Source organism: Mastigoproctus giganteus, chromosome 4, assembly GCF_048544385.1.
Source record: "Mastigoproctus giganteus isolate SK-2022 chromosome 4, ASM4854438v1, whole genome shotgun sequence".
NCBI classification, from domain to species: Eukaryota; Metazoa; Arthropoda; class Arachnida; order Uropygi; family Thelyphonidae; genus Mastigoproctus; species Mastigoproctus giganteus.
The window spans coordinates 93,235,249-93,262,462 of NC_143578.1; the positions used below are offsets into that span (position 1 = coordinate 93,235,249).

Below are 27,214 nucleotides of genomic sequence, written 5' to 3' on the forward strand. Positions count from 1 at the left end.
AATTATGGCTAGGGGTTTGCTTACTTCCTTTGCTGCCTCCTTTAATATAACTGGATAGATCCCATCCACCCCAGGTGCCTTTTTTATGTTTATCCTCAACAATCTCTCCTCCACTTTCCTCTCAGTTGTTACAAAATCATCCAGCTCACTGCCAATGTTTACTTTACCTACATCATTCTCCTTCCTGAGGCGCCTCTGTAGCCAGGTGGGAAAGAGCAACAGTGCATAGCACACGCTTCTTGATTAGACCGGGGTTCAAGCCCATCACCACCAAATACGGAGAATGCGGAAAGGTCAGGGAATGACCACCGCATATTCCCGGAGCAATATGGCCTTAGTTGCTAATGCTCCTAAAAACCAAAACAACCAACCTCCTTCCTGAATAACTCCTCATGCGTGAATGTAGATGCAAAATACTCGTTTAGTTTGTTAGCCACCTGAGCAGGATCCTCAACTGTTGAACCATCAATATCCAGTGGACCAATCTGATTCATCCCTTTCCTTCTTGAGTTTAAATAGGTAAAGAACTCTTTTCTGTTTTTCTTTGCATCATTTGCCAAGGATTTTTCGTAGTCTGCCTTTGCCTGCCTAATCTCCTTTGTGACTTGGTTACAGACCAACTTATATCTATCATAGGCTTCCATGTCCCCCATTAATTTGTATGTATCCCATGCATTTTTCTTCTCTGCCACATGTCTCATTAGTTCATCTGACAACCATTTAGGCCTAAACCTTGAACAATATTTCTTAGTTGGTATGTAAAGCCTGGTAGTCTCCAAGATTAGTTCCTTGAATGCTTCCCATTTTGAGTTTGCTGTTGGTAACATCATCAGTTGGTCCCACTGTATAGAATTTAAATACTGTCTCAGACCATCATAGTCGCCTTTACGAAAACAAAAACCCTTCCCTTTACCTCTGATGGTAGTTACCTCCTTGAGTAAATCCCACTTCAACACACTGTGATCACTGCCGCCTAGTGGTTCATTATCTGCAGATTCTTAATGCATGAAGAATCACTACTGATAATCAAATCAAGAGTATTGCTTCCTCTAGTTGCCTCCCGAACATGCTGATTTAGAAAACAATCATCCAATAAATCCACAAAAGCCTTACTAGTGTGTGAGTGACCAACCCACAAATTCAAGTCAATATCTGGGAAGTTAAAATCCCCCATTATAAGACTCTCTGATTTACTGGCCCACTCTATTTCCCCGTACAATATCTTATTATACTCATCAGAGTCATTAGGCCTATAGCACACTCCTACTCTCAATTTTGATTTCCCTATGCTTATGTCACACCAAACTGACTCGACACTGCCCTGTCAATCGATGTCGACTGGCTTCACTTCCTTGGACTTTGTGTTTCTTAACTAATAGCATAACCCCTCCTCCCCTCCTGTCCTGTCTATCCTTTCTATACAAATTGTATTCCCCAAATTCCAGTTCCGCATTCCTTATATCTGTGTGACACCACGTCTCTGATATCCCAACAATATCTGCCTTTGATGTTTTGAGCAATACCTCAAATTCATCAAATTTATTTACCAAACTCCTAGCATTGGTGTACACGCAGGTATACATGCACCTGTTTCTATTCTTAGCTACCCTAACACAACCCATGTGTTTACTTGTACCGCAATGACTCCCAGCAGTCTCTGAAATATCCTGCATCTTGTTTTTCAGGCTTCTGCTCATTTCAATAGAAGCAGTGCAAGAATCACTTCCACCTCTGCCAGTGGCTACTGTTAATCTATTAGTCCTTGTATCCCCCCCAACTAGCAGTTTTCCGACCCACCTAACACTGCCTCGATAGCATCAGCAAAAATTCTTGCACCCTTTCTATTTAAGTGTATCCCATCCCTGTAGAAGCAATCTCTCCTGTTAACAAGTACAGTCCAGGCTGAAAAAAATTCTACCCCTTGAGCCTTGCACAATCCCTCCAGGGCCGAATTGATCGACAAGGCTCTCATCATATACTCCCTCCTATCGTGTCTGGGCAGAATTGCAGACACCTTCAAATTCAACCCTAATTCACGGCTTTTTTTTTTAACAGTGACCTGTACTTGCTAAGTAATTCCGCTGGTCTCCTACTCTTAATATCATTCGTGCCAACGTGTACAACTATATCACCTTTTGTGCCCTTAAAAGATGATATCCGCTCTACAACGTCATCAACCTTTGCCCCTGGCAGACATACCCTGGTCCTATTCCACCGATCCTTTTTACAAAGCATGTTCCCCATTTCCCTGACAATAGAGTCACCAACAACTAGTTCCTGTGGGACCAGCGCATTCTGCCAGGGGCCTGCCTCTGTGTTGCCTGATGACCAAGTGCAAGCTCTGGCATTGATGTGGGCAGCTGAGAGCTTGATGGGCCCCTCAATTTATTTCCTTTGAGGGCATCCACCCTGTCCTTCAAGCTCTCATAAAGGCCCATAACAACGCTGAGTTGTCGCCTGATTTCCTTGCACTCCTTATATCGTGCACACACAAAGACATCCCCCTTGGCAGTATCATGTCCCGTACCCGACTGCTCCGCAAACATCAAGCAAACAGTGCATTTTAAAAGACTGTGATTCAGAGGGCAACTGCCCCCCTCAGTTCTCCCCTGAACCACAGCACTCCCATTAGCTTGAGCCTTTTGCTTTGCTGCTCTGGTCTGAGTCATGATTCCGATTTATTCAATAAAATTTCAAAACAAAATTAATTCCTTAAGTTATATCCCAAAACAGTTATAACGCTATATTTATTTTTTCAGTATCTAGTGTTTTCTACGAGTTCCCTTTATACAACTTCCGTATCACGTGTACCACTATAGTTATGTATTAATTATTTGTTACGACCAAGTCGTTATATATATATGTATATATAGTTAAAAGTACAATTTAATTGATGATAAAGTTTATCAAGATTAATAGATTTACTGATTAATTGACAATATTATATTATGCACTATACTACACTTAGCTTATGCTATCGTGTAAAAATGGCGGGAATTCACGAACGGTACTTCTACAGACTCGTAAGTATTGATTAGCTTCCAAATCTCGCTATCTCAATTTAGAATAAACTAAGGATCCTGACTAGGTCTGTAATCTACTTATAGAAGATACTTTGATATAACTATTGGTTAATAAATCGACTAAATTTGGTTAAAAAAAAAAGACCTCGTTCAATTTGTAACACGTGTATTTGATACCGTTACTGATACCTACAAAAACTCTGTCTAAGTTAAACTTTAAACTAAGTATCGTAACTAGGAATATAAAGCTACTCTTGAAAATAAGTTAATATGACAATTTAAGCTAATAAATCAGAAAATAAATCAGGAAAAACTTCTCTGTTCCAAGAGCGTCGAAGAGCTTCGTCCGCGCAGGCTAACCTCGTACCCAGGAGTTTTTCCAAACCCAATTGTATATGGGTTTGGAAAAACATCCTCTATAAGACACATCAGTTTGTAAGTTGCATAGAGAAAAGTTAAACCCTTTTCTTTTGAGAAATGTTTTCGAGGGTTTTAAGCATTACTTAAAACCTTCAAAAGAAGAAGAAGAAAAAAAAAAAAAAAAAACTTTCACATAGCTGTCATGTAGGTTTACACTGGTCAATTTGATCCTTTTGTGTCACAATGTTATAATATGGTTGGTGATAAAGGTTTTCTCTATTGTTTTTTGCAAAAACTCGTTTTTCTTCATCTTTCTTTTTGCAAAAACTCGTTTTTCTTCATCTTTCTTTTTGCAAAAAAAGTATAATTTGCTAAAATTAAATTTATTTTTTTAAATTGACAAATTTATGCTTATTTTTATTAACAAATTGGTCATCAGGTGCTCTAGTCTACATTGTAAAATAGAACTGTAGGATAAACCATTTTTTAAATAGAACATAGTCCATACCTCCAAACCCTCCATAAATCAGCTTCCCCTCGGCACTCCAATATCCTTCTGTGGAATATGAAATCTCAAGCAGGTAGACCTGAAATCTTGATTTAGTTGCATAATATCTAAGATTCATATGACATTGAATTTAAATTTTCCCTTGATTGATAAAATTAATTATTGTGAAACCTTCAATTTCCTTCTCTAAGCTGTATCTTAAAGCATTACTGTGTCCATATCTCTGGTCACTAATATCCCTTCTAGAAAATTGTTTATAGACAATGTTTCCTGCTCCCTCCCCAGTGTTAATTAATAAATTTCAGATTTATCTCTCTTTGCTGTGTGTATCTGCCTATAGAAAGGAATTAATTGAGTTTATTTTGCATGGTTCCTAACTCCCTTATGTGGCTTCTAATGTGTACCACCTTAGTTATATAACTGCACCTCCCTCCTATACAATTTTCTTTGTTAATTGGATGCAGTTTGTCTCTTTTGTTTTATATTAAATGTTATTTAGTATTGATGCCTTTCTAATTTGATTTTTCAGCGTATGACTCAGTCATATATAAATTATTGTAATAGTGTTTTATTTCTATAATGTAAGCTCCTTCAAGTCTTGTGATGTCCGAGGCATATAAGATTTGAAGTACCATGTACCTTTCTCTTATAAATAAACTGATATTTATTTATTTATATATTTTTTTTTCATGAAGCTTTTTTTCAGTATCAAGCAATTAATAGATAAAAAAATTTAATGTTATCAAACATTTACAAACAAAGAAGCAATGCATAGAAAGAAATGCAAAAGTAGGTGTAGCTTTCATTGTGTTTTTTTTTTTTGGCAATGATATCATACATGCCAAATGTTTATTTGACACGTTCCTCTCAGTTGTGCCACTTGTACAGGCATGCTCTTCAGAAATATATTTCATAGTGATAGTGAAATAGCAAAAAAAAAAATAAATAAATAATTGTGAAAGAACAAATACAATAGGTATTGTTAGTAAAATTGCATGGACAGAGAATGAAAGGGTAGTGATGATGATGATGATGATTATTATTAGCTGTATGGTGCAAGGAAGCCTGAGGCTTATGCTACACCAGCCAAAAAAATTCCCAAGTAACCTTGAGAGAGAGAGAGAGAGAGAGAGAGAGAGAGAGGGGGGGGGGGTAGAAAGGAATCACCAAGAAAGAGAAGAATGATGATACCCAGCTCAGGACCCTGGGTGTGCCAAGCCCATACTCACTAGATGTGAGCCCCTGGGGTGCTGAAAAGTATGGTATTTTCCATGGTAGTTATATCCAATTATGGTGACCTTTTGTGATGGGGAGCATCAAATTGAAAGCAGATTGCTCTCAGTGCCAGCATTGGAAGGTGACTACAGGATACAACATTGGGCACCTTCTTCTTCTGACAACCAGAAAACTTCTGGGATTCCTTCAAAAAACTGTCTTGCACTTTGTGTTCATAATGGTAGGTTTTCAAAGAGGAGATTAAGCACTAGGTGGTAATAGGCTGGCCTTGTTACCTTATTAATTTGTGCCCTGAAAAGGGAGCTGCATGCCTTGCTGTGAAAATGGATGAATATTTGGTCAATATTTCCTGCTATCTAGATAGAAGTACTGAGAGGAAAGATAGATTTAAACAATTTCAATCAAAGCATGCATGTACATATTGGCTGTATTTGGCCACTATTCTACCAGTCAAGTGATACATTTGGTTAAATGTATCACTTGACTGGTAGAATAGTGGCAATATTTGACAAGTCTGTTTGGAGATGATGATAGAAGTGGTAAAAAAATGTCAAGTGATCTCTTTTCAGAGTTACAAAATTAAAAAGTATTACAGGCATTAGTGAAGAAACTGACAAGTGCACAAGGAAGCATGAATATAAAAAATGTTCTAAGTCATTCTTGGAATTTTAATAGCAATGCCATGTCAAAATGTGTGACCAGTTGGAGAAAAGAAAAACTGAATTCAGTTCTTCTCTTTATAGTAAAGTTTGAAAATGACTGCTCTTTCATCTATCTCTGTGTGCACATCTGTATAGGAAGGAGCATATACTGTTGGTACATATTGGTTAGTCACTCATTCCAAGCCTGAAACAAAAAAAACATCAAAACATCAATTTAGAACAACTAGTTATGAGAAAGGACGTATGAATCACTCTGTATATAAATTCCATAGACTTTGTGTGTGGGATTTTAAAAAAAATAGCAAACGTTGTAGGTTAAATATTTAAAATATAATTTTAACTAAGGAAGGTTTAGTGCCAAAAACCCCAGATTGTTGTCAGTTGAAGCTTTCAGCCCTAAACCCTTTTTTAGTACTTTTCTGTTGCACATTGTCTGGCATCTCTCATATTATGGAGTTAAACTGCATAACTGGGTTGTCACTCATTGTATCTAACCACCCACCAATGAAAGACCAACAAGCTTAGAAATGGTGCCATGTGGGTGGTAGTAGTATCCACTGAGAATAAGTAAGATTAGTTTTCTCTACTGGTGAAGCATTGCTTATTCGAGGCAGTGCAATACCAGGCAACTCCTGAAGGCATTCACAATATGAGATGTAACAAAAATAATGCCATTTCACCTACTTTGGCGATTTATTGTGAGCTAAAATGATGCTTTGCGCTAACTTGTTCGTCTAATATAATTTTAACTTATGACCTTTACTTTGCACCAGCAGTTTGTAGTATTCTGCACCTACTGGATAAATTATACATCTTAATCCTCATCATACAAGGTAATATGGTTTCATCTGGCTTTCTTTCTGTAAATTGTTATATATTTTTCCATTACACATTTCCAGTAGAGAATGCCCAAATATTTGGTTGGCCTTTAGTAGCTTTGGCTATACTGTTAAGTCATTGTCAATTTAAGGCAATTTTACGGGGAAGTTTCACTATCAGACAAACAGATTAATGCCATTGCATCATATTTGTACGTAGTTCACTAAGTACAAATACGATGCAGTGGCACTAACCTATCCGTTATTGTCAGTTGTATATCACCTTCCAATTTTAGTTGGCCCTTTTCGCAATTTTAACATCCATGTTTTCTTGACTTTTCTGAACCGATACAACTGACAATAACCTGTCCATTATTGTCAGTTGTATCACCTTCCAATTTTAGTTGGCCCTTTTCGCAATTTTAACATCCATGTTTTCTTGACTGTTTCTGAACCGATTTTGGGATTCTGTTTTCATGTCTGTGAGATGAAATTGATTGGGACGCATGCATTTATCCATTTGTTCCAGTTGATGTCTGGAATAAAAGTCTCATCTCATCAGGCCCGAAAACAGAATCTTAAAGTGGGTTCAGAATGGCATCAGCAAACAACAACTTAGTTCAGTTGGAATTAGCCTGTGAACATGCACTTGTAAGTTATGTGTACTGGAACACTGTAGTCATAAGTAGCTACTGCACTAGGAAATCTTCAAACAACCAACCACATACAAATCCCTAGTTCTTGGGATTTGTATAATGTATTGCTATATGATTTAGAAAAAACAAAGCTAAACTGAAGACAATGTTTTATTTTAATTGTTCTAGGTGGAAGACACACCATATACCATTTGTGTGGTGTCAGTGGAACCTGTTAAAGAGCAAAAAGTACTGAAAGCTTCACCACTTCCCCTAGAAGCGAGTTTTGTATACCACAGACTTGATCTTCTCTCTCCTCACAGTATGTGCCGTCATATGAAGCAGCTCTCCACATTAGGTAATAAACTTCAATTAAAAAAATTTTTTTATTAAAAAAAAAAGGGTATTTTTATTAAATTTTATCAGTGGGATTTTATTGAAAAGCTTTTTACTGAAAATTTTATCATTCAGAATTAAATTTTTATTTTTTTATTTTAAAATAACTTATAACTCTGCAGATACTTATTACAGCAGGAATAGGCATCACTAATAATGGTTATTCCTTCTATAGGCCACTGTCCCATAACTAGACTATCCATGTTATTATTGATGTCATTAGGGGACAGTAAAAAACATAATGAGGCACCACATTTTTTATTTCAAGGTGTGCATGCTAGATAGAGTCAGTCCTCGTATAGCACGATAGTTGCATTCCTGGAAACGCTCGTGCAATGCAAAATCGTGCAATATAAACAACAGGCCCTATGGGAAAAATGGGGTTAGGTGCCGACCACCCAAGATTGAACACACATTTGTAACCAAAACATTACCAAACAATAAATAATCGTAATAAAATATTTACGTATTTTATTTTGACTATTACGTAATAAAACATTGCTAATGATTTTGCTTCTATTGTGAGCAAGCTTGTTCTTTGTTTGATCTTCTATCCAAACAGATGACAGCCGTCCCATCTCTTTCAGTTCTTTGTATCTTGATCTAATGGATTTTGTTACACTTTGAGTTGTGCTATGAACATTTTTATTTTTTCTGCATTCTTTCTAATTCTCGGCATTGTCTCATTTAGGCCTGTAGCATGTGCAATATCACATGGTCTTTCATTTCGCTCAAAGTGTTTCACAATTTCATATTTTTCCTATCAACAGAGGTGGACTGGCCATAAGCCTTACTGGGAAACCCCGTTGGGCCGGAGACCAGAATGGCGATGGAGGCCGGTGTGATTTTGGCCATAAATGCTAGTATGAAGCCGCTAAAAATTTTCCCGGGTAAGAATTTTTGACCCAGTCCACCTCTGTCTATCAATATTGCTTTTCTTTTTCTCTCTGAATCTGTAGTGTCTTCACCAGGATGCCTCCTTTTCACACCTTTTAAGTATTTTACTCATTTTTAGGGAATAAAGCACAATTACAAAATGTGGAGGCATGCTTGATACATATAAACAAAGCTGCGCACGTGTAGCAACTGAATAAACATCACCGTAAAGCTCACATTTTACTAAAGCACATTTCTGGAGGTTACTACCATAAAACAATAAAAACAATTTCCAGTTGCGTTTCTGCTAATGGAATCGGTTATAAACTGGTAGTAAACTTGATCTAATTGCATTTGCGATAATACTGATAGCTGGAATTGTGTGGGTTTTTACATTATTATGGTGAAATGTGTTTCCCCTTCACTGATATAAAAAACACAAATACATTTTCAGAATCTTCTCTTCATTCCTATCGTGTTGCGTTCAGTTGGGGTGATTCTGCGTTCGACTGCCATTTATTGTAAACACAAAGGCGAATTGTGCATAAGCAAATTCGGTTCGTGTTTTATACGATATGGTTCCCCTATTTATAAATTGCATATATTCGAATTCGGGTAGTGTAAACGCGTGTTATACGAGGACTGACTGTCCTGTTTGGGCATGATTTTAGATCTCTGCTAAATAAGATTCATTTATTGATTTTTTTATATCTTTTTGTTTCAAACTTGCATATGAGTCAATTTGCATTTATCTGATTAAGTAGGTAATTTTTTCTTACTTGGGCATGGAGTTAACATAAAACTGATAATGAAAGCATCAGAGAATTTTGCTGCTATTATGTTCATTTTATTGATGTCACCACAGTATACTCTTTAATATTCTTTTATGTAATGCATCCAGTATTATAATTAATAGTATATCTGTGCTCTTATAAAGTCTATAACATTTATAAAGTCTAATGGCTTTGTAGGGAAATACATGAGCATTATTGTTTTTACTTTATCTGGTATTGTGGTATTAGTATTAATGTCTAGTGCTATAGTTCTAATTTAAATTTAACCGAAATTATGCCTCACCACTAGAGAAGCAAAGCAAAGAGCTCACAGTATGTGAATGCTTTTGCCTATAAATCTGATTCATATATTTTGTACTGCATGTAGCTTGTATGTACATTTGCTTGTGTCACCTGTATGCAGATTTATGGCTACCTATGACACACCTTTTTCCTTCATGTGATCCTGGTCAGGCAGAAACTCTGCTGAGCTCCAAGGGGAACTTTTTACTTCTTTCAGGACTTTGCTACTATAGCTTTGTTTTTTTTTTTTTTTTTCATCAAAAAGTGAATGCATCTAGACAACCACCTACTGGCCACTGTTGATATTTTGATACACCTACAATCTTCTCATGGATCAGCCCTTCACCACCCCACCCCTAGTCCACAGATGAACACTGACATTAATCCACCAAACTATTCTCTTTTTTCTCTTTTACTCTTCTTGCAATCCTCCTCCTGGCCTTGTGCTTGAGGCAGGATTTGCTCTTGTCCAGTTCAAGGTTCCTGGGCATGGAATTGCCATCCACTGGTCTTGCACTCTGCCAATGGATTTCTTCTTTTTTTTTTCTTTTCTTTTACTGGCTTTTTTATTTTGTGTTTTTGAGGTTCTGCCTGGGTACGAAATGCTCGAGTGGATACGGGATTTTTAAATTTTTTACCCTTTATTTTTAATTAATTTATTTAATTAAATTAATTTTATTATTATTTTTTAATGATCCCAAAATCACTTGGGCATTCAATATTGGATAGTTAGGGTCCATGGCAATTCACGCTTAGTTGTGACCAACCTCCTCATGGTATAGAGAAGCACTGGGCAGGCTTTCCAGGTAATCACCTTCCTGGTGGCAAAGTGACCAGAAACAACACACACACACACACTGCAAAACATCATATTAAATATATTTCTGACTTTTTGCAGATATCTGTATTCATCATAGTGTACCAAGGCAGAGTGGAATTAGTATTCTGCATCCATTCTACATAAGATACTATGCATGTACATTTGCTTCTAAAACTGTGTTTTAGTGCTCTCACTATCTTGTAAATATATTCAGATTAACTAGACTGTCAGAGGAATAGTTGTCATCTTGAAATGGATATCAAGAAGTATTTATGAATCAAATTTTGTCTTTTAATCCAGGGATGGCCAAGATCTCAATGATCAGTTGATGCTTTTTACTATAGATCTGTGCTAGTATCTCCATAGGAAATGTCATACTAAGAGACAACTGACAAATTTTGCAGTCTGCCATAGTGAAATTCTGGACTTGATGACTGTGAGCAGACTCTCTCTTCCCAATATAATTTTTCTATGGGGTACCTGCTAATGTTTTTTTTTAATAATTGATATATTATGTCAATTATGGAATATTATGACGACACAGATCCCTTTAGTTCTTATCCCTTTTGTTGTCAGCCATGTTGTTTTTCCTTCATCTATCACTAACTTTTCTATAATGGCTTTAAAGACATGGATTTTCTCTTCTCCCATCAGCACGTGTTACTTCATAGAGAGCAAATTTAAACCATTACTGGATGCACCCCCTAAGCCCTCAAAGAGTGCTTTTCTTTACATTTACACCCAAAATACCTGGATCTTGACACCTATGTTTAACAGCTAGTTCCATATCATCCTGATGGTTTGCCACTTTCCAGGACTGAGTAAGCAGATCTGAACTGTTGAGAACTCATTCTACTCTCTGGATGTCCCTTCACTTTGTGTGTGGTACTACACTTAGGGTAGTAGAAAATGAAAAAGACCTGGGAGTAATTGTGCTGTCAGATATGAAGTTTTCTGAGCAATGCAGACAGGCTGCAAGAGCAGGTCATTGGGTTTTGTCAATGATATACAGGAATTTTGCTAGCAGGGAAAAGGAGGCCTCCATACCTGTACTGTGTACAGGTATGGAGGCCTCATTTTAGGAAGGATGTAGGTTTGCTTGAGTGTGTACAGAGAAAGTGCAACAAGATTAGTAATTGCAGTGGCATGTGATGCAAGAAAGCAAGTGTATGAGCTTATGCGGCATCAGCCAAAAAAAAAAAAAAAAAACCATTTACAAAACCATTCCCTCTAAATGTTTGTCCAGTTCCTATTTAAATTTATTTAACCCATCAACTTCCACAACGACAGATGGAAGTTTGTTCCAGCAATTAACCACCCGCTGGCTAAAGGCAAATTTCCGCACATCTATTCTACATGGTGAGGGAAATAAAGGGATCCTCTTACCAAGAGAGGCTTAAGTTCTGCAAATTGCAGATGCTGGAGACTAGGCAGCTTCGAGGTAATCTGATTGAGGTGTATAAGGCCTTGAATGGATTGAGCACACTGAATTCTGTTGGGATTCTTCCACTTGCTCAGATTACAAGCCTAAGGGGGCATAAATTCAAATTAAGAAAAGACAGATGTGTGGAAATTTGCCTTTAGCCAGCGGGTGGTTAATTGCTGGAATAAACTTCCATCTGTCATTGTGGAAGATGATAGCTTAAATAAATTCAAGGACGAACTGGACAAACATTTAGAGGGAATGGTTGTGTGAATTTTTTATTTTTTTATTTTTTATTTTTGGCTGATGCTACATAAGCTCATATACACTTGCTTTCTTGCATCACATGCCTCTATTACTATTACTTTGCTCCAGTGATGAAACAGACCCACTCATTGTTGAAAACTTTCAACAATCCAGTCTGTATAATAGCACCAACTGACCTACTATTTCATGGCAAGCATAGAACCAGTAAAGATTTACCAAACCGGCTGAACAGGTTTCAGCATCTGAATCAGAATACGAAATATCAGATTAGCCAAACAGTGTCATCACCACGACAGACGGCCGACCGGGCTAGCCGAGTGGGTAAAGTACCTGCCCGGCAACCCAAAGGTCGCGGGTTCGATTCCCGCCTCGGGCTTGGATCACTGTACTGCAAAAACCTTTGGAGGTGCAATATGGCCACAGAAGCCGATGCGCCAACAACTACCAAATCAAAAAAATCACCACGACAGACAATTTTCCTAGGGGAACCCCCATCCACCTGCAGATCAGGTGCATGCTCTGTGCATGGAACTAGAAGAGTTTATGGGTTGGCAAAATGATGCAGAACTCAAGTCATGCTCCCAAATGGAGTGTGTTCTCATTAATCTATACCTACAAAATGTAAGCCTAAAGATCAAGCTAGAGGAATGGCAAAAAAATATCTGTGAAGAAAATAATGTGCAACAGCACATGTGATGCAAAATGGACAAAATACAGAAGGAAAGGCTGCCTCCATGACATTGTTTACAAAACCTGAGAAGAGTTAAGAGAAAGGTCAGATGCAACAGCTTGGTGTTCTCGTGGACACCAGACTAATTGATGTCAGGTTAGGCATGTGGGAAGGCCTTTCAGAGATGGCACACAAACACAGAAGGTGACCAACAAGAACTTGCATACCTAAAGGAGCAGTACTGCACTTTATGAAACAGATATACATAGCTCATTAACAGTGCCAAGTGTTAAAGACTCATGATGCAAACTAGTTCACACTGTTAACTCTAAACCAACCTTTCAGGCATGATTTATAACCTGGCATGCTCTTAAGTTCACCCTGGGAGAGATATTTCAACGAACAATTGACCAGTGAGGGCACATACAATTTCCTGCCAGATGTAAATCAAAAACATCCTAGACTCCATCATTCCACTGAACACTGAAATGGTACACCATTCCATGCATAACTGGCTGTTAAGGAGGATTGGTACATTACTGTACCAAGCCTATGGCAGATATAAGTTAATCTGTAATCAGGTCACAAAGGAGGTTCGGCAGGCGAAGGCAGATTACGAGAAATCCTTGGCAAAAGATGCTAAGAAAAACAGCAAGGATTTCTTTACTTATATAAACTCTAAAAGGAAGGGGATGAATCTGATTGGTCCACTTGACATCGATGGTTCGACTGTTGATGATCCTGCTCAGATAGCAAACAAACTGAATGAGTATTTTGCATCTATATTCACACGTGAGGAATTATTAAGGTTTGAAAATGGCAGAAGGTTATCAAATTGTAGCAGGGTGCTTAATGATCTTGTAATAACTGAGAGCAAAGTGAATTGTTGAAGTTAAACGTAAGAAAAGCACCTGGGGTGGGTGGGATCTATCCAGTTATATTAAAGGAGGCGGCAAAGCAACTAAGCAAACCCTTAGCCATAATTATGAGAGCATCCTTGGACTCGGGGGATTCCCACGGACTGGAGATGTGCAAATGTATCCCCAATTCACAAAGGGGGATCGAAGGGTGACACGAGTAATTACAGGCCAGTTAGTTTAACTTCTGTTCCAGGTAAAATAATGGAGTCACTGGTTAAAGATGCATTGCAGGATCATCTAGACAAGACTGCAGCAATAATTCAGACACAGCATGGGTTTGTTAAGGGAAAGTCTTGTCTGACAAATTTGATAGGATATTATGATGTGGTTACAAAGGAACTGGATGCAAAAAATAATTTTGATATCGTATATTTGGATTTCAGGAAAGCTTTTGACACTGCGCATGGAAGACTATTGTACAAATTGGAGCAGAATGGTATTAAGGGTAAGTTGCTACAATGGATAAAAGGATGGTTAAGTGGGAGAAGACAGAGGGTGGTAATCAATGGGTGCTGCTCTTCTTGGACTAATGTTATTAGTGGAGTCCCACAGGGTTCGGTGTTAGGTCCACTGTTGTTTTGTATATTTATCAATGATATTGATGAAGGTATATCAGGCTTAATGTCGAAGTTTGCAGATGATACAAAGATTGGCAGGGTTGTTAATGACAGTGTGCTACTTCAACAGGATCTAGATAATTTGGGCAGATGGGCTAAGAAGTGGCAACTGAAGTTTAACCTTGACAAATGCAAAGTACTGCATATGGGTAGAAGTAACCCCAGAGAAACGTACCAACTGTGTGGTACTACACTTAAGGTGGTAGAAAATGAAAAAGACCTGGGAGTAATTGTGCAGGCAGATATGAAGTTTTCTGAGCAATGCAGACAGGCTGCCAGGGCAGGTCATGGGGTTTTGTCAATGATATATTGGAATTTTGCTAGCAGGGAAAAGGAGGTGATTATCCATCTGTATAAGGCAATGGTCAGGCCACGCCTTGAGTACTGCGTACAGGTCTGGAGGCCTCATTTTAGGAAGGACGTAAATTTACTTGAGTGTGTACAGAGAAGCGCAACAAGATTGGTGAGGGGAATGAAGGGATCCTCTTACCAAGAGAGGCTTAAGTTCTGCAAATTGCAGTGACTGGAGACTAGGCACCTGCGCGGTGATCTGATTGAGGTATATAAGGCCTTGAATGGGTTGAGCACGCTGAATTCTGATGGGATCCTTCCACTTTTTCAGATTACGAACCTAAGGGGGCATAAATTCAAATTAAGAAAAGACAGATGTAGAATAGATGTGCGGAAATTTGCCTTTAGCCAGCGAGTGGTTAATTGCTGGAACAAACTTCCATTTATCGTTGTGGAGGTTGATAGGTTGAATAAATTTAAGGAGGAACTGGACAGGCATTTGGAGGGAATGGTGTGATTTTTTTTTTTTTTTTTTGGCTGATGCTGCATAAGCTCATACATTTGCTTTCTTGCATCACATGCCACTACTACTACTACTGAACCACCATTGAACCACCCTTTACATGTAAGGAACTGGAGGCAACAATCAAGAAAATTAGTAAAAAGAAATCTCCATGATCTTATTAAAGGAGAGATGATTATTGCCTTTGGAGACTAAATCCAAGACCTTGCTATATAATACCTGCCTGATTATGGAATTTTTCCGTGGTCTAGGAAAATGGCAGAGCTGAAGCTGCTCATCAGAGGACACAAACATTTGACTGTTTGAAATGATATAGGCCCATCTCCCTGCACCCAGTGATAAAAGTTCTCAAGTGTCTTGTTGTCTACACTTTAAACTTCAGTTTAAACATATGAACTGCCTAACATACCTTTACCAATTAGACCACAACTACTTTATGGATAGGATGGTTATAGTTGGAAGTGAATACCAAATCACTCACCATGGGCAGCCTGTGAGGCTGGGTCCTTGGGGCCTTCTGCTGGAACCTATTTTTGATAAATGGGTCCAGAAGGCATACTATGACATATACAAGGCCATCCACCTTTGTGGATGACCTTCTTCTGGTGGAGGTTCCTACCAGAAGGGCACTAGAAACAAGGGCCAATCACATTCTATCTGAACTGACCCAGTGGGCAGAAACACCCATTGGCTCACTTTAGGCAGTAGGTCTCCCACATCAAGACAAAAGTAATGTTGCATAAAGGGAAGCTTAAATATGATGAGCACCCAACTATTAAGCTCAATGAGCGCACCATTAAATTTGCACTTCAGGGGAGAGAAACGGCACCATCTAGGCATTATCTTCTGACATAACATGTCATTTTCTCCACAACACACTGTACAGCTGAAAGACAAAATTAAGAAACATGCAGTTCACATTACAAAAGATCCTGCAAGGAATTGTACAATTTTATCTTATGCTATTCTGCTATCCCTGTTTTGAACAATGGCTTGTTCAAAACAGTGGATAACAGTGTCTGGAGAAATCTACTCAGTGAACTATCCTTCAGAACTGTATCCAGCCTGACACTTCAGATCCACTGGAAGTCATTTGGAAAGGACCTCAAAATAGCCTTTGTGGGACTTGCATACTGTATAAGAAAACAGCAGACCTGTTAGTTGTATGGAATAACTGTGGACCTAACTAGCAATGTAAAAGTTGAAAAATGTAGGGTGTGAGAACTTGCCAGTATATGGCAAGAGCAATAACAGTATGAAAACCTGACAGTTGCAGACACTATGTGATTCATACTGCAATTGAAGTATGTAAACCACAAGGCAAAAGCCCCACTCCTTAGGTCTGGAAGAACTTCCCCCTCCACCTCCTTTAGCTGTTGTGGCCAGACTGAAGACTAGCAGCACATTCTGTAAGTCTGCCCATTATATTCCAATACATGTATGACTATGCACTCAGTCATCAGATATCCTCCCTCCTGGACAAGAACATCAATCCATCAACATAAATCGAGAACATCAATCCATCAACATAAATCGAGAACACATTTGTGATCGTCTAGTAAAATGTGTTTCAAGGCAAATGATGCCAACCTCACCAGCCAGCAGAGTCTGGACCTCTTTTACAACCCACCCTTCTGCACCATTGCTGCAGAAGGTGTCTTGTTAGGATATCAGATCTCTTCAACCCCCCCTCCCATATTGAAGAACAAACTCACAAAGATCGAATCTCAATCCTATTTAGCCTACATGGGTAAGCAGAATTCAAATTCCATATCTCAACACCACTAACCAGGTTGTGAAACAATCCAGATTACATATAAATTCATCTATACAGAAGTACATCGATAAACATTCCAAAATGAGCACCTATCAATGATACACTCTGCTGATGGCAGTTGCACCACCATCACTGACACACTGCTCTCCAACACCTGTGACACAATCACATTAATGTTGACACTGAGGCCTCCCTTCTCAGTGTGGGATTTTTGCTTACTTACGAATCTGACAACATGGAATTTGCAGACATGGTTGGATTACATCCAGTGTGGGACTGCTGGTGATGCAGAACTTTCCTGCATCATGGGATTCTGATGCTGATGTTGGATTTGTCATCCCATAGGGCAGAGGTTCCCAAACTTTCTCGGTTCACGGCCCCCTTAGTGTCCCAGTAATTTTTTCACGGCATCCCCTGGGCCAAAAGAAATACCTAACAGTGGTTTTCGACCTTTTAATATATATACCTATATAATAATTTTATTCTTTATATAGAGGTACTACATAAAGATCAATTATAGATCAGCACAAAATTAAAAAGATACAGTACAATGGATACCATACACCTTTTTATAATGAAATAGATATACAAATTTTAAAAAAATAATGATAAATTTAAGTAACTTAAACCCAAATTACATGGTACCCTAAGAATGTTGTTGCAGCACCCCGGTTGAAAACCACTGCTATAGGGAATACTGCCTTCGCTGTGGAATCTACCTGGTGGGTTTTGATGTCCTGGCAAGTGGAATCACTGTTGACCTCTTCAGTGGGAGCATATTTTGCCGATGGTGTACAGTCTTCAACCATGGGATCCACTCGATTTTTGCACCTCCTAAATTATAAATCACATTTCATCTATTCCACACTGAGAAAGTCAGTCATTGTTTATTCTCATCTTTCCATTGATAACGTGGGATTGGAAGATTTTTGTGCCAGAATGTGCACTGGCTATGGATAAACAATAAATTGTTGACACTAGTAACTTCCCAATGTGGGATCACCTATAGTGTTGTGTTCCCCCTTCCCTTTCAATCCCACCAAAACCGTTTCCACTCTGCATCTGATACTATACTCTGCTCCATTCCTCAATTGAGTCATTTTACTTTCTCCCTTCTTGAGCCTCACTTTTTTGACTAGACAACTGGGGGCAGCTCTGTTAGTAGTAAATTACTAGCCAGAAGAAATGCATAGAGCTTGAACATGAAATAAGATTCATAAATTAAACTTAATAAATTTCAGTGTTTTTTGCTTACTGACTAGAAGTCTTAAAGTGCTTGCTGAGGTCCCATTTTTGAGTCAAGTGGAATGAATTTTGGTGAAACAACAACAAAATCCTCTGGTTTAACCTTCCTGTTTGTGAAACTGTTAGTAACCCTGGGTATACCCCTCTGTACAAAGCATGAAACACTACATCAAGTGTACTGCAGGTGACCAACCAGGTGTGAAGCGATATAAGCAGGGGTCGAGGTGTGGCATCCACATCGCACAGAACTCTGCCACTTCTCTGTTTCACCAGGCAATACTAGGTGGTATATGACTTTCATCATCCAGTGAAACACCATCACTTTTCTTATTGAAGGCTTGAAACCATGTTTAGTCTCCAGAGCAAGGCTTCAGCAATCCCCCATCTCTTCTGTTATGTAGTATAAGAGAAGTTTTGATGTTATGAAGTGCATCATGTAGCAAGAACCAGTATTCCTTACATTTTGAAGGAACACCATCTAAAACAGTGTGGTCACTACATAGTTCACACAACCAAACTTACTAGTAACTCTCTAACAGGCATCTGGATCAACTAGTGTATAATCTTGCTGCTTCTACACTTCCAACTAGTGACTGGAGTCACTCCAAGTAGTCCAGGCTATGTCATGGAGCGGGGTATATTTTTGATGTGTGTGTGTGTGTGTGCGTACACCATATCCAAAAATTTCATTAATTCATGCAATGTTATTTTATTTACTGTCAGTATGAGTAGCCATACTAATGCAACACATCTATGAAAATTCTAAATGTTGCAGAAACTTCCTCATTCGTTTCACAAATACTGTATATGTGGTCTTAGTTCCTATCTCAGTGATATCCATGTCTACCTACGATATGCCTAGCCCCACTTACGTTTTCTGACAGTCTCAATTATCAGTTGTCATTACTATTTGCTGTATGGTTCCTTGTCAGATTTTGTAATTGTAATCTGCTCTGGCTTAAAATCACTGTCCCATTCTATCAGATCCATCTGTTGCCTCTATCTCAGATTAGAGGCAACAGATGAATTTGAGGAAAGTCCACATTCAAGGAAAGGAAAGGAAGTCGGAGATTTCCTCTTGAATGTTGATTTTCCCCAATATAACTTTCCTAATAGTGTGGTAACTTTTCTTGGCGATTTTAATGTTCACAGGCCTCCGTAGCTGAGTGGTCAGGAGCGGGAGTGCAGTAGCACACGCTCTTTGAGTAGACCGGGGTTCAAGCCCCTGACTACTAAATACAGTCGATCTACCAACCCACACCGAACCAGTGTGGCAGATTATGGTCCATTTCCCTGAGCATGAATTGTTGAGGAGGCTTCCATCCTGCAGTGGGTTGATAATGGCTGCAGTTAACTTAACTAACCCCAAATGGCTTCAGTTTTGTTGTTGTTATTTGGTTTTTAGGAGCATTAGTAACTAAGGCCATATTGCTACGGGGATATGCGGTGGTCATTCCCTGACCTTTCTGCATCCTCCGTATTTGGTGGGCACGGGCTCGAACCCCTGTCTAATCAAGAAGCGTGTGCTATGCACTGCTGCTCCTGCCCACCTGGCTACAGAGGCGCCTTTCAGTTTTGTAGTTGCACAGACCCATCTGTTTGAGATCCAAGACTTATGCGATTACTGCCCTTGTGCCGTAAAGCCCATAAACAAACAAACATTTTGCCATTACTAATGACCTCACACAGCTTGTTAATTTAACTTAACACTTTTGATCTTTTCTCACCAACAACCTTCACAGTACACAATCATGTTAGTGATACTCTGAGAACTTCAAATTACAGCTTGTCGATGTGTTCCGATTAAGTGGTGCCTCTCTGTTATGACTATCCAGCCTCTTATTGTTTGGCATTATAGGAATGAAATGGGATGATCTGTATGATTTCTGTTCTTTTCCTTGGTTGGTTTGCTGTTTTAAATCTTCTAATCCAAATTTTTGCTCAGATTACATCGGTGAAATTATTCTTGTAGGGATGAAATCCTTTGTTCCACATTCCACTCTAAAACCTTGTTATTCGTTTAAACATTGGTTTTCCAATAAATGTGCTAAGACTGTTTAAGATAAAAACATAGAAGATTGCAATTGGCTTATATACAAATCTCCAACTTCATTTTCTGCCTACACTAAAGCTTGCAACAATGTAGACCAGTTATTAATCAGTTCAAACTTGATTTTGAACAGGCTAAGAATAGAAAATTTGAGTCTTTCCAATTGGTAGTTTATAATTTTGGTCCCTTGTCAAATCTGTTGGCTGACACTTCTTTCCATCAATACTTCCACCTCTGTTATAATCTGTTGCCTTTATTGAATCCTCAGCTAAAGGCAAAGTCAACTTACTAGCATTCTAATTTACTTTTAACTTTTTTATCAGTGATCTTGGTAAACCACCTCTTGTCATACCCAGTACACTCCACTCAGTGCCTCCCATAGTATTCTTACAGGAAGTTGTTAGTAGAATTCTGAGCATTCTTGTTGCCAAGAAAGCAGATCCTGATGGAATTTCTTCCCTTGTTCTCAAAATGTGTACTCCTGTTCTGTGTGGCCTTTTTACACTTTGTTAATACACTGGTGCTTCTCCTTCTGCTTGGAAATTTGTTGATATCTAACCTATTCCTAAAAAGGGTGACAAATCCTTTCCATCCAATTATCATCCCATTGCATTTACTTCTACTCTTGGCACCTCCGTAGCCAGGTGGGCAGGAGCAGCAGTGTATAGCACATGCTTCTTGATTAGACCGGGGTCCGAGCCCGTGACAACCAAATACGGAGGATGCGGAAAGGTCAGGGAATGACCACCGCATATCCCCGGAGCAATATGGTCTTAGTTGCTAATGCTCCTAAAAACCAAATAACAACAACAACTTATACTCTCTCTAAAGTAATGGAGAAATCTATTAACTGCTAAACTATCTTGAAACCTTCCATTTGATCATTAATTGACAGCATGGATTCCATCACTAGTAATATGTTGGCATATGTTATTTTCTGGTGGATCAGGGGAAGAATTTTCTGAAACTCAAACAGTTGCTCTTGACGTTTCTAAGGCTTTGATCATGTTTGTCATGAAGATCTTCTAAACACGCTCCCATTTTATGGCTTGCTAAAGATTTTGAAATTTTGTATACAGCTTTCTCTCTGAATGCTCACTGCAATTGATGATAGATGATGCTCTGCTTTCTAACTTCTCCACTAATGCTTATAGTTCCCCAAGGCTCACCCTGCTCTTTTTTTTTATCTTGTATATTGGTTACTTTCTTTCACTGCATTATAATTAGTATTAAATTATTAATAAATAACATTTTAAACCAATAATCTCTAATGCACTTCCATATTTGTATTTTAATGAGAATAAAGGAAAATATGTAAAGTAAAAGTATGGTTCAAGGGTTAAAATTAATTAGTTAAAAATTAGATAAAATATTGTTGCTTTAAAACTAGGCAGGAACATTTCAATATGAGTACAATATTTATCTGGCTGTAAGATGTATATAATGGCCAGGTGTGACCAAATATACATATTTGCAAGTTACTCTAGTGTAACACATGATTGACTCTGATAGACAATAATGATAAAGTTGACCCATACCTAACATATTCTCCTACCTCTTTTTGTTATACAATAGTATACCTCATTCAGTGACAGTTGGGTAGGTAGTCATCAAGCCATGGAATCCTGAATAGTAGTCTGTACGGAATTTTACAAGTCTTGTGGGTACACTGCTATGTTTTAGTTTTTTGATCATTTTTTTAGCAATAATATAATTAATATTGTTACAAATTTTGATAACCATCAAACACTTTGTTTTATTAATGTTACCACAGATGCTTGATAATTTCTTTTGAGTTGTGTACAGTACACCTTGACCCTTGTTTATGTTGTTTCACAGTATATTAAATTTTACAATGTTTTTTACCTTACACATTGGAGAAATTCTTATGATTACTAGCATTCTCACCAGTATGAGGAAGCAGATTATTTTGGCTGTTGCAAAACAATGAAGTTCTCTAAATGCTGAAATTTTCCACATGTTACTAATAAGTGAGATGTGAATATCAGCTCCATCGTTCTTTTAGACCTTCAGTTTGAGTATTTATTTTCATCATGGGAAGAATGTATACAACAAACTTCAGAGATCCTCAACAGAATATTTTTTGCTCATCACTAAACTAAACACACATCACTAAACATCAATGTTTAGGGATTTGTCAATGATATATAGGAATTTTGCTAGCAGGGAAAAGGAGGTGATTGTCTCTCTGTATAAGGCAGTGGTCAGGCTATGCCTTGAGTACTGCGTACAGGTCTGGAGGGCCTCATTTTAGGAAGGATGTAGATTTGCTTGAGTGTGTGCAGAGAAGGGCAACAAGATTGGTGAGGGGAATGAAGGGATCCTTTTACCAAGAGAGGCTTAAGTTCTGCAAATTGCAGTGGCTGGAGACTAGGCACCTGCGCGTTGATCTGATTGAGGTGTATAAGGCCTTGAATGGGTTGAGCACGCTGAATTCTGATGGGATCCTTCCACTTGTTCAGGTTACAAACCTATGAGGGCATAAATTCAAATTAAGAAAAGACAGATCTAGAATAGATGTGCGGAAATTTGCCTTTAGCCAGTGGGTGGTTAATTGCTGGAACAAACTTCCATCTGTCGTGGAAGTTGATAGGTTAAATAAATTTAAGGAGGAACTGGACAGGCATTTGGAGGGAATGGTGTGATTTTTTTTTTTTTTTTTTTGGCTGATGCTGCATAAGCTCATACACTTGCTTTCTTGCATCACATGCCACTACTAGTACTACATCTCTTTGACAATAGATGGTCTTAGCATTGCACCCTCATGTATAGCTCACTACTCTGGACTTCTTCCAGATGTGGTCTGTATTGAAATTATTTACTAGCTGAACAGAAATCTTCCAAAATCCATTTACCATTAGGTTTGGACCTCACACTACATGATGAAATATACAGGGAAATCCAGAACTTTGTTTTGTGTTGCTACTTGAAACCTCCTGTAACCAAACTGGTAATGCCTCAAATGATGAAAATCATATAATACCTGATATTGTTTAGTGATTGCACCTCGGTCATTGATCTGGGTTACTATACCTTGCCCTCTAGTTTCTTCAGTTAGATCAGTTTCATCTCTAGTGGCACTTGTTTCCTTAAAGATTTTCATGTACACACATGCATGCATCCCTCACATTGAGGTGAATATGCAGCACCTCAGTCCCTGAGGTTGTTTGTGAATATTTTTGTGATGTTGTGTGTAACATTTGGTGAAGATGCAAATAAAATTGTGAATTGTGTTTGTACCACTTTTCCTTTCTTATTTCTGGTCATAGTACGGAATATGAACTGTTTTTTTTTTTAATTGTATGATGTGAGCAATACACGAAGGAACCAGTTCCCCCCCCTGCTTCCTTCGTGTATAGTGGCCGTCAGGTCCAACCAGAGAGTACAGCACCATCGTAATATCCAAGGCCAAGGCGGAATTTGAACCGTCAACCTTTGGGTTGCCAGGCAGGCACTTTACCCACCTGTCTAGCCGGGTTGGCAATATGGACTATGACCACAAATAAGAAACATTAAGAGAAGTTGTTCTTAGGCTAAAATGTTTTAAATTTTTAACTGTTTATAATTGTTATTCTGGACTGCAAGAACTCCAAGTAGTCATCTGGTTTGGCATTTGCAGTGTTCAACATGCTAATTAGTTAGTCTTTTTGTTCTTTTTAATTAGTGTTATTTGATGTGTGTGTGTGTGTGTGTGTGTGTGTGTGTGTGTGTGTGTGTGTGTGTGTGTGTGTGTGTTTTAATGAAAACTCCAGGCATGAGAGAGTATTAGTACTCTGTATGGGTTAAAGATTGAGAAGATGAAAGAAGATACTTGTTGACATTAGATTTGAATTTCTGTAGATTGTAATTTTCAGGAAATATGTATGAAAGGAGGTTGTTCCAAAAAACAGAAGTTGAAGGAATAAATGAGGAAGAAAAAAGGTTGGAGAGTAAAAGGATGACAACTGGTTGCGGCACGTGTTTGGACCGGTTTGGAAGAGAGAGAGAGAGAGAGAGCAGAGATAATAGAAGCCAATTCAGAAGAACAGTGCCCATATTAGTATCTATAGAAAAGGCATGCAGCAGAAACAGAAAATCTGTGAGATAAAGAGTGGAGAGATGGGTCATTAATTAACCTAACTGCCATTCTTTTTTGAATGGAATCTAGAAGCCTGAGAGTGGTGTTGAAGGTGCCACTCCAGATATGGAAACAATATTCCTTGGTAGTGTGGATTTGCAATTTGTACAGTGAACAGCTGCTTGGAAGAAAAGTAATGCCAAGGGCAAAAAAGAAAACAGTTTTTTAGATGCAGAGGAAGCAATATTTGTGATGTGCTTATGCCAAGAGAAAGTAATACTCACTTTGTATTCTCCAGCGGGGCAATGATAACTTAGTTGAAATCAACTAAGTTATCATTGCCCCGCTGGAGAATTACCAGGAGATTGGCATTTTAGGAACTGGAAGTGAGTATTCGAGAAGTTGAAGCTGTTTGAGCTGGGGAAGGTTTTTCAAACTGGAAGGTGGAATGCAGTGTGCTATCATTAGCAAAACCATGGATAGGATTTTGGATCATTGCAAAAAGGTCATTGATATACAACTGGAAAAAAGTGGGGGAAAGAACTGAACCTTGGGAAACACCTGGGCTGGCGAAATAGTGAGAGGACAGAGGAACCATCTATCATCACCTGCAATGAGTGGCTAGAGATAAAACTGGATGCCCAATTACAAAAATAGTTGGCAAACCATAAGATCGAAGCTTATTTAGAAGACCTTTATGCCAAATATGATAAAAAGCCTTTGAAATATCAAGAGCAATTGCTTGAGTTTCACCAAACTTTTTTCATTGTCAGCATAAGCCAATATATCACCTGTTGATCAACACTGATAGAATCCATACTGGCAACCATTGATCAGAAGGAAGGTTTCTAGATAGTTTAATGGTTGGTAGTTAGTGATTTCTCCATTACTTTAGAAAGAGTAGAAGTAAGTACAATGGGAGGATATTGGATGGAAAGGATTTGTCGCCCTTTTTAGGGACTGGCTATATATATGAGCAAATTTCCAAGCATAAGGGAAAGCACCTTTGGAATAAGAAATTGAAAAAAAAAAAAAAAAAAAAAGGTGACACAGAACATGAGTAAGTTCAGGTACACAGGTTTTGAGAACAAGTAGAGAAATACTATTAGGACATGGAGCTTTCTTAGCATCAACATTCTTCAAAGTCCTTCTAACATTCTTTTGACTGAAGACAACAGGAGGCATTGAATGGAGTGTACTGGGAATGGTGGGAGGCGGTTTACCAAGATTATTAATAAAAGAGTTGGAAAAAACATTGGATACTAACAGGTCAGCTTTATCCTTGGCTGAAGTGGTAATAGAATCATTTGGTTTTAACAGAGGTGTGAACAGAGATGGGTCAAAGCTGCTGCCGATAGCTTTGGCAGGAAACTAGAATGCTCAGCTTCCATTTGCACAAGAAGCAAGTTTTCCACCCTTAGCCTGTTCAAAATCTAGTTTGGACTGATTAATAACTGCTTTAAAATTGTTGTGAGCTTTGGTATAGTTATAAAATGAAACTGAAGATTTGGAAACAAGCCAATTATGCAACATTCTCCTCTTGAACAGCCTTTGCACATTTATTGAAAACCAAGATTTAGATAAAGGATGAGATTTTAAAGTGGAGTGTGGAATAGAAGATTCTATCCCTACAAGAATAATTTCAATGACACAATCTGAGTGAATGTTGACATCAGAAGATTTGAAACAGTATTCCGACAAGTAAAAGAAGAAAAGAAATCTAGCAGATCATCCCATTTTGCATTCTTATAATGCCAAACAACACAAGGTTGAGAATGCCATGACAGAAAGGACCATCACCAATTTGTGATCTGAGGTGCCTAGAGCACCACTCATGTCAACTGTGTACTTAAAAGGGTTGTTTTTTAGAAAAAGATCACATGTGTTGACTGTGTGGTTACTATTGTCTGATATTCTGGTAGGTAAATGAACAATCTGTGCTTAGTCATTAGTAATTGCAAAAGCCTCGGCTTCTCAACCTAGTGAGACTAGAAAATGGAAGCTAGCTGGAGTGTGAACATTAAAATCACCTAGGAAACTTAACTCACCATTAGGAAAGTTGGACTGGAGAAAGTCAAGTTTCACAGAGAGGAAGTCAAAGAACTCAAAGTGATAGTGGAGTTGACATACTGCACAAGCAGTAGCGTACCTGGGTGGGTGCATGGGGAGCATTTTCTCCCCCTGCAATATTTTTGCCTTAAATGGCACCTATGGAAGGGTTCACAATTTCTTGACAGGGAAATAGACCATATTAAAAAATAGCCAGTAAAATGTTTGTATTACAAGCAGCTGTCTTTCAATGCTAAATTTAGCACTTTTTTAGTTGAGTTAGCATAAAAAAAAGTTATGATGCTAAATGCTAAAATTTTTCAGTTTTTCAAAATTAGCAGCATTAAAATTCAAAGATGATAATACTAAATGCTAAAGCTTTTAATTTGCCTGAAACAATTTAGAAAAACTATATGCAGTCCTTTACTTATGAACTTAAGTGGGACCAACAGCTGGTTTGTAAGTAAGTTGAAGGTCTGTCATCTTTTTCCAAAAGAGCTTGGTTTGTCCACATTGAATATCTGTTGTGGCTGGTAATTCCCAGCTTCAGTATCAGCAAGGGTTTTTGGAAATTCTCCTGTAGCAGTGCTGTCATCACTTGCTGCTTCACCTTGATGTTATGTAGATTTGCATGAGCTTTGAATTGAACCCTAAAAGTTCATATCTATGAAAGTTAGTAATTCGAAAGTTCATAAGTAGAGGACTGCCTGTGTTTATAAAGACTAATCTTCAAAATCTCACAAAAATTAATTTTAACTTTTGTTTAAAGATATTCCAATAGATGGTATTGATTTAACTTCAAAAATCGGTAAAGTTTTTCAAAACAAACTTTGAGCATGAATGTTGTAAAAAAATTAGTTGTCAGCCGTGAGCAGTGCAATTGCTTTTTGTGTG

The 27,214-nt window shown here is 38.2% G+C and overlaps 1 protein-coding gene across 3 annotated transcripts in view; it reads left to right on the plus strand.

Annotated features, from left to right (window-relative positions):
• LOC150086917 (VWFA and cache domain-containing protein 1) overlaps positions 1–27,214 on the plus strand; it is a 464,860-nt gene that overhangs the window by 240,563 nt on the left and 197,083 nt on the right. For all 3 annotated transcript variants that reach the window (XM_090372820.1, XM_090372822.1, XM_090372821.1), the window contains exon 15: positions 7,432–7,600. In XM_090372820.1, the coding sequence (XP_090228946.1) occupies positions 7,432–7,600 (169 nt within the window). The remainder of the gene's footprint in view (positions 1–7,431; positions 7,601–27,214) is intronic.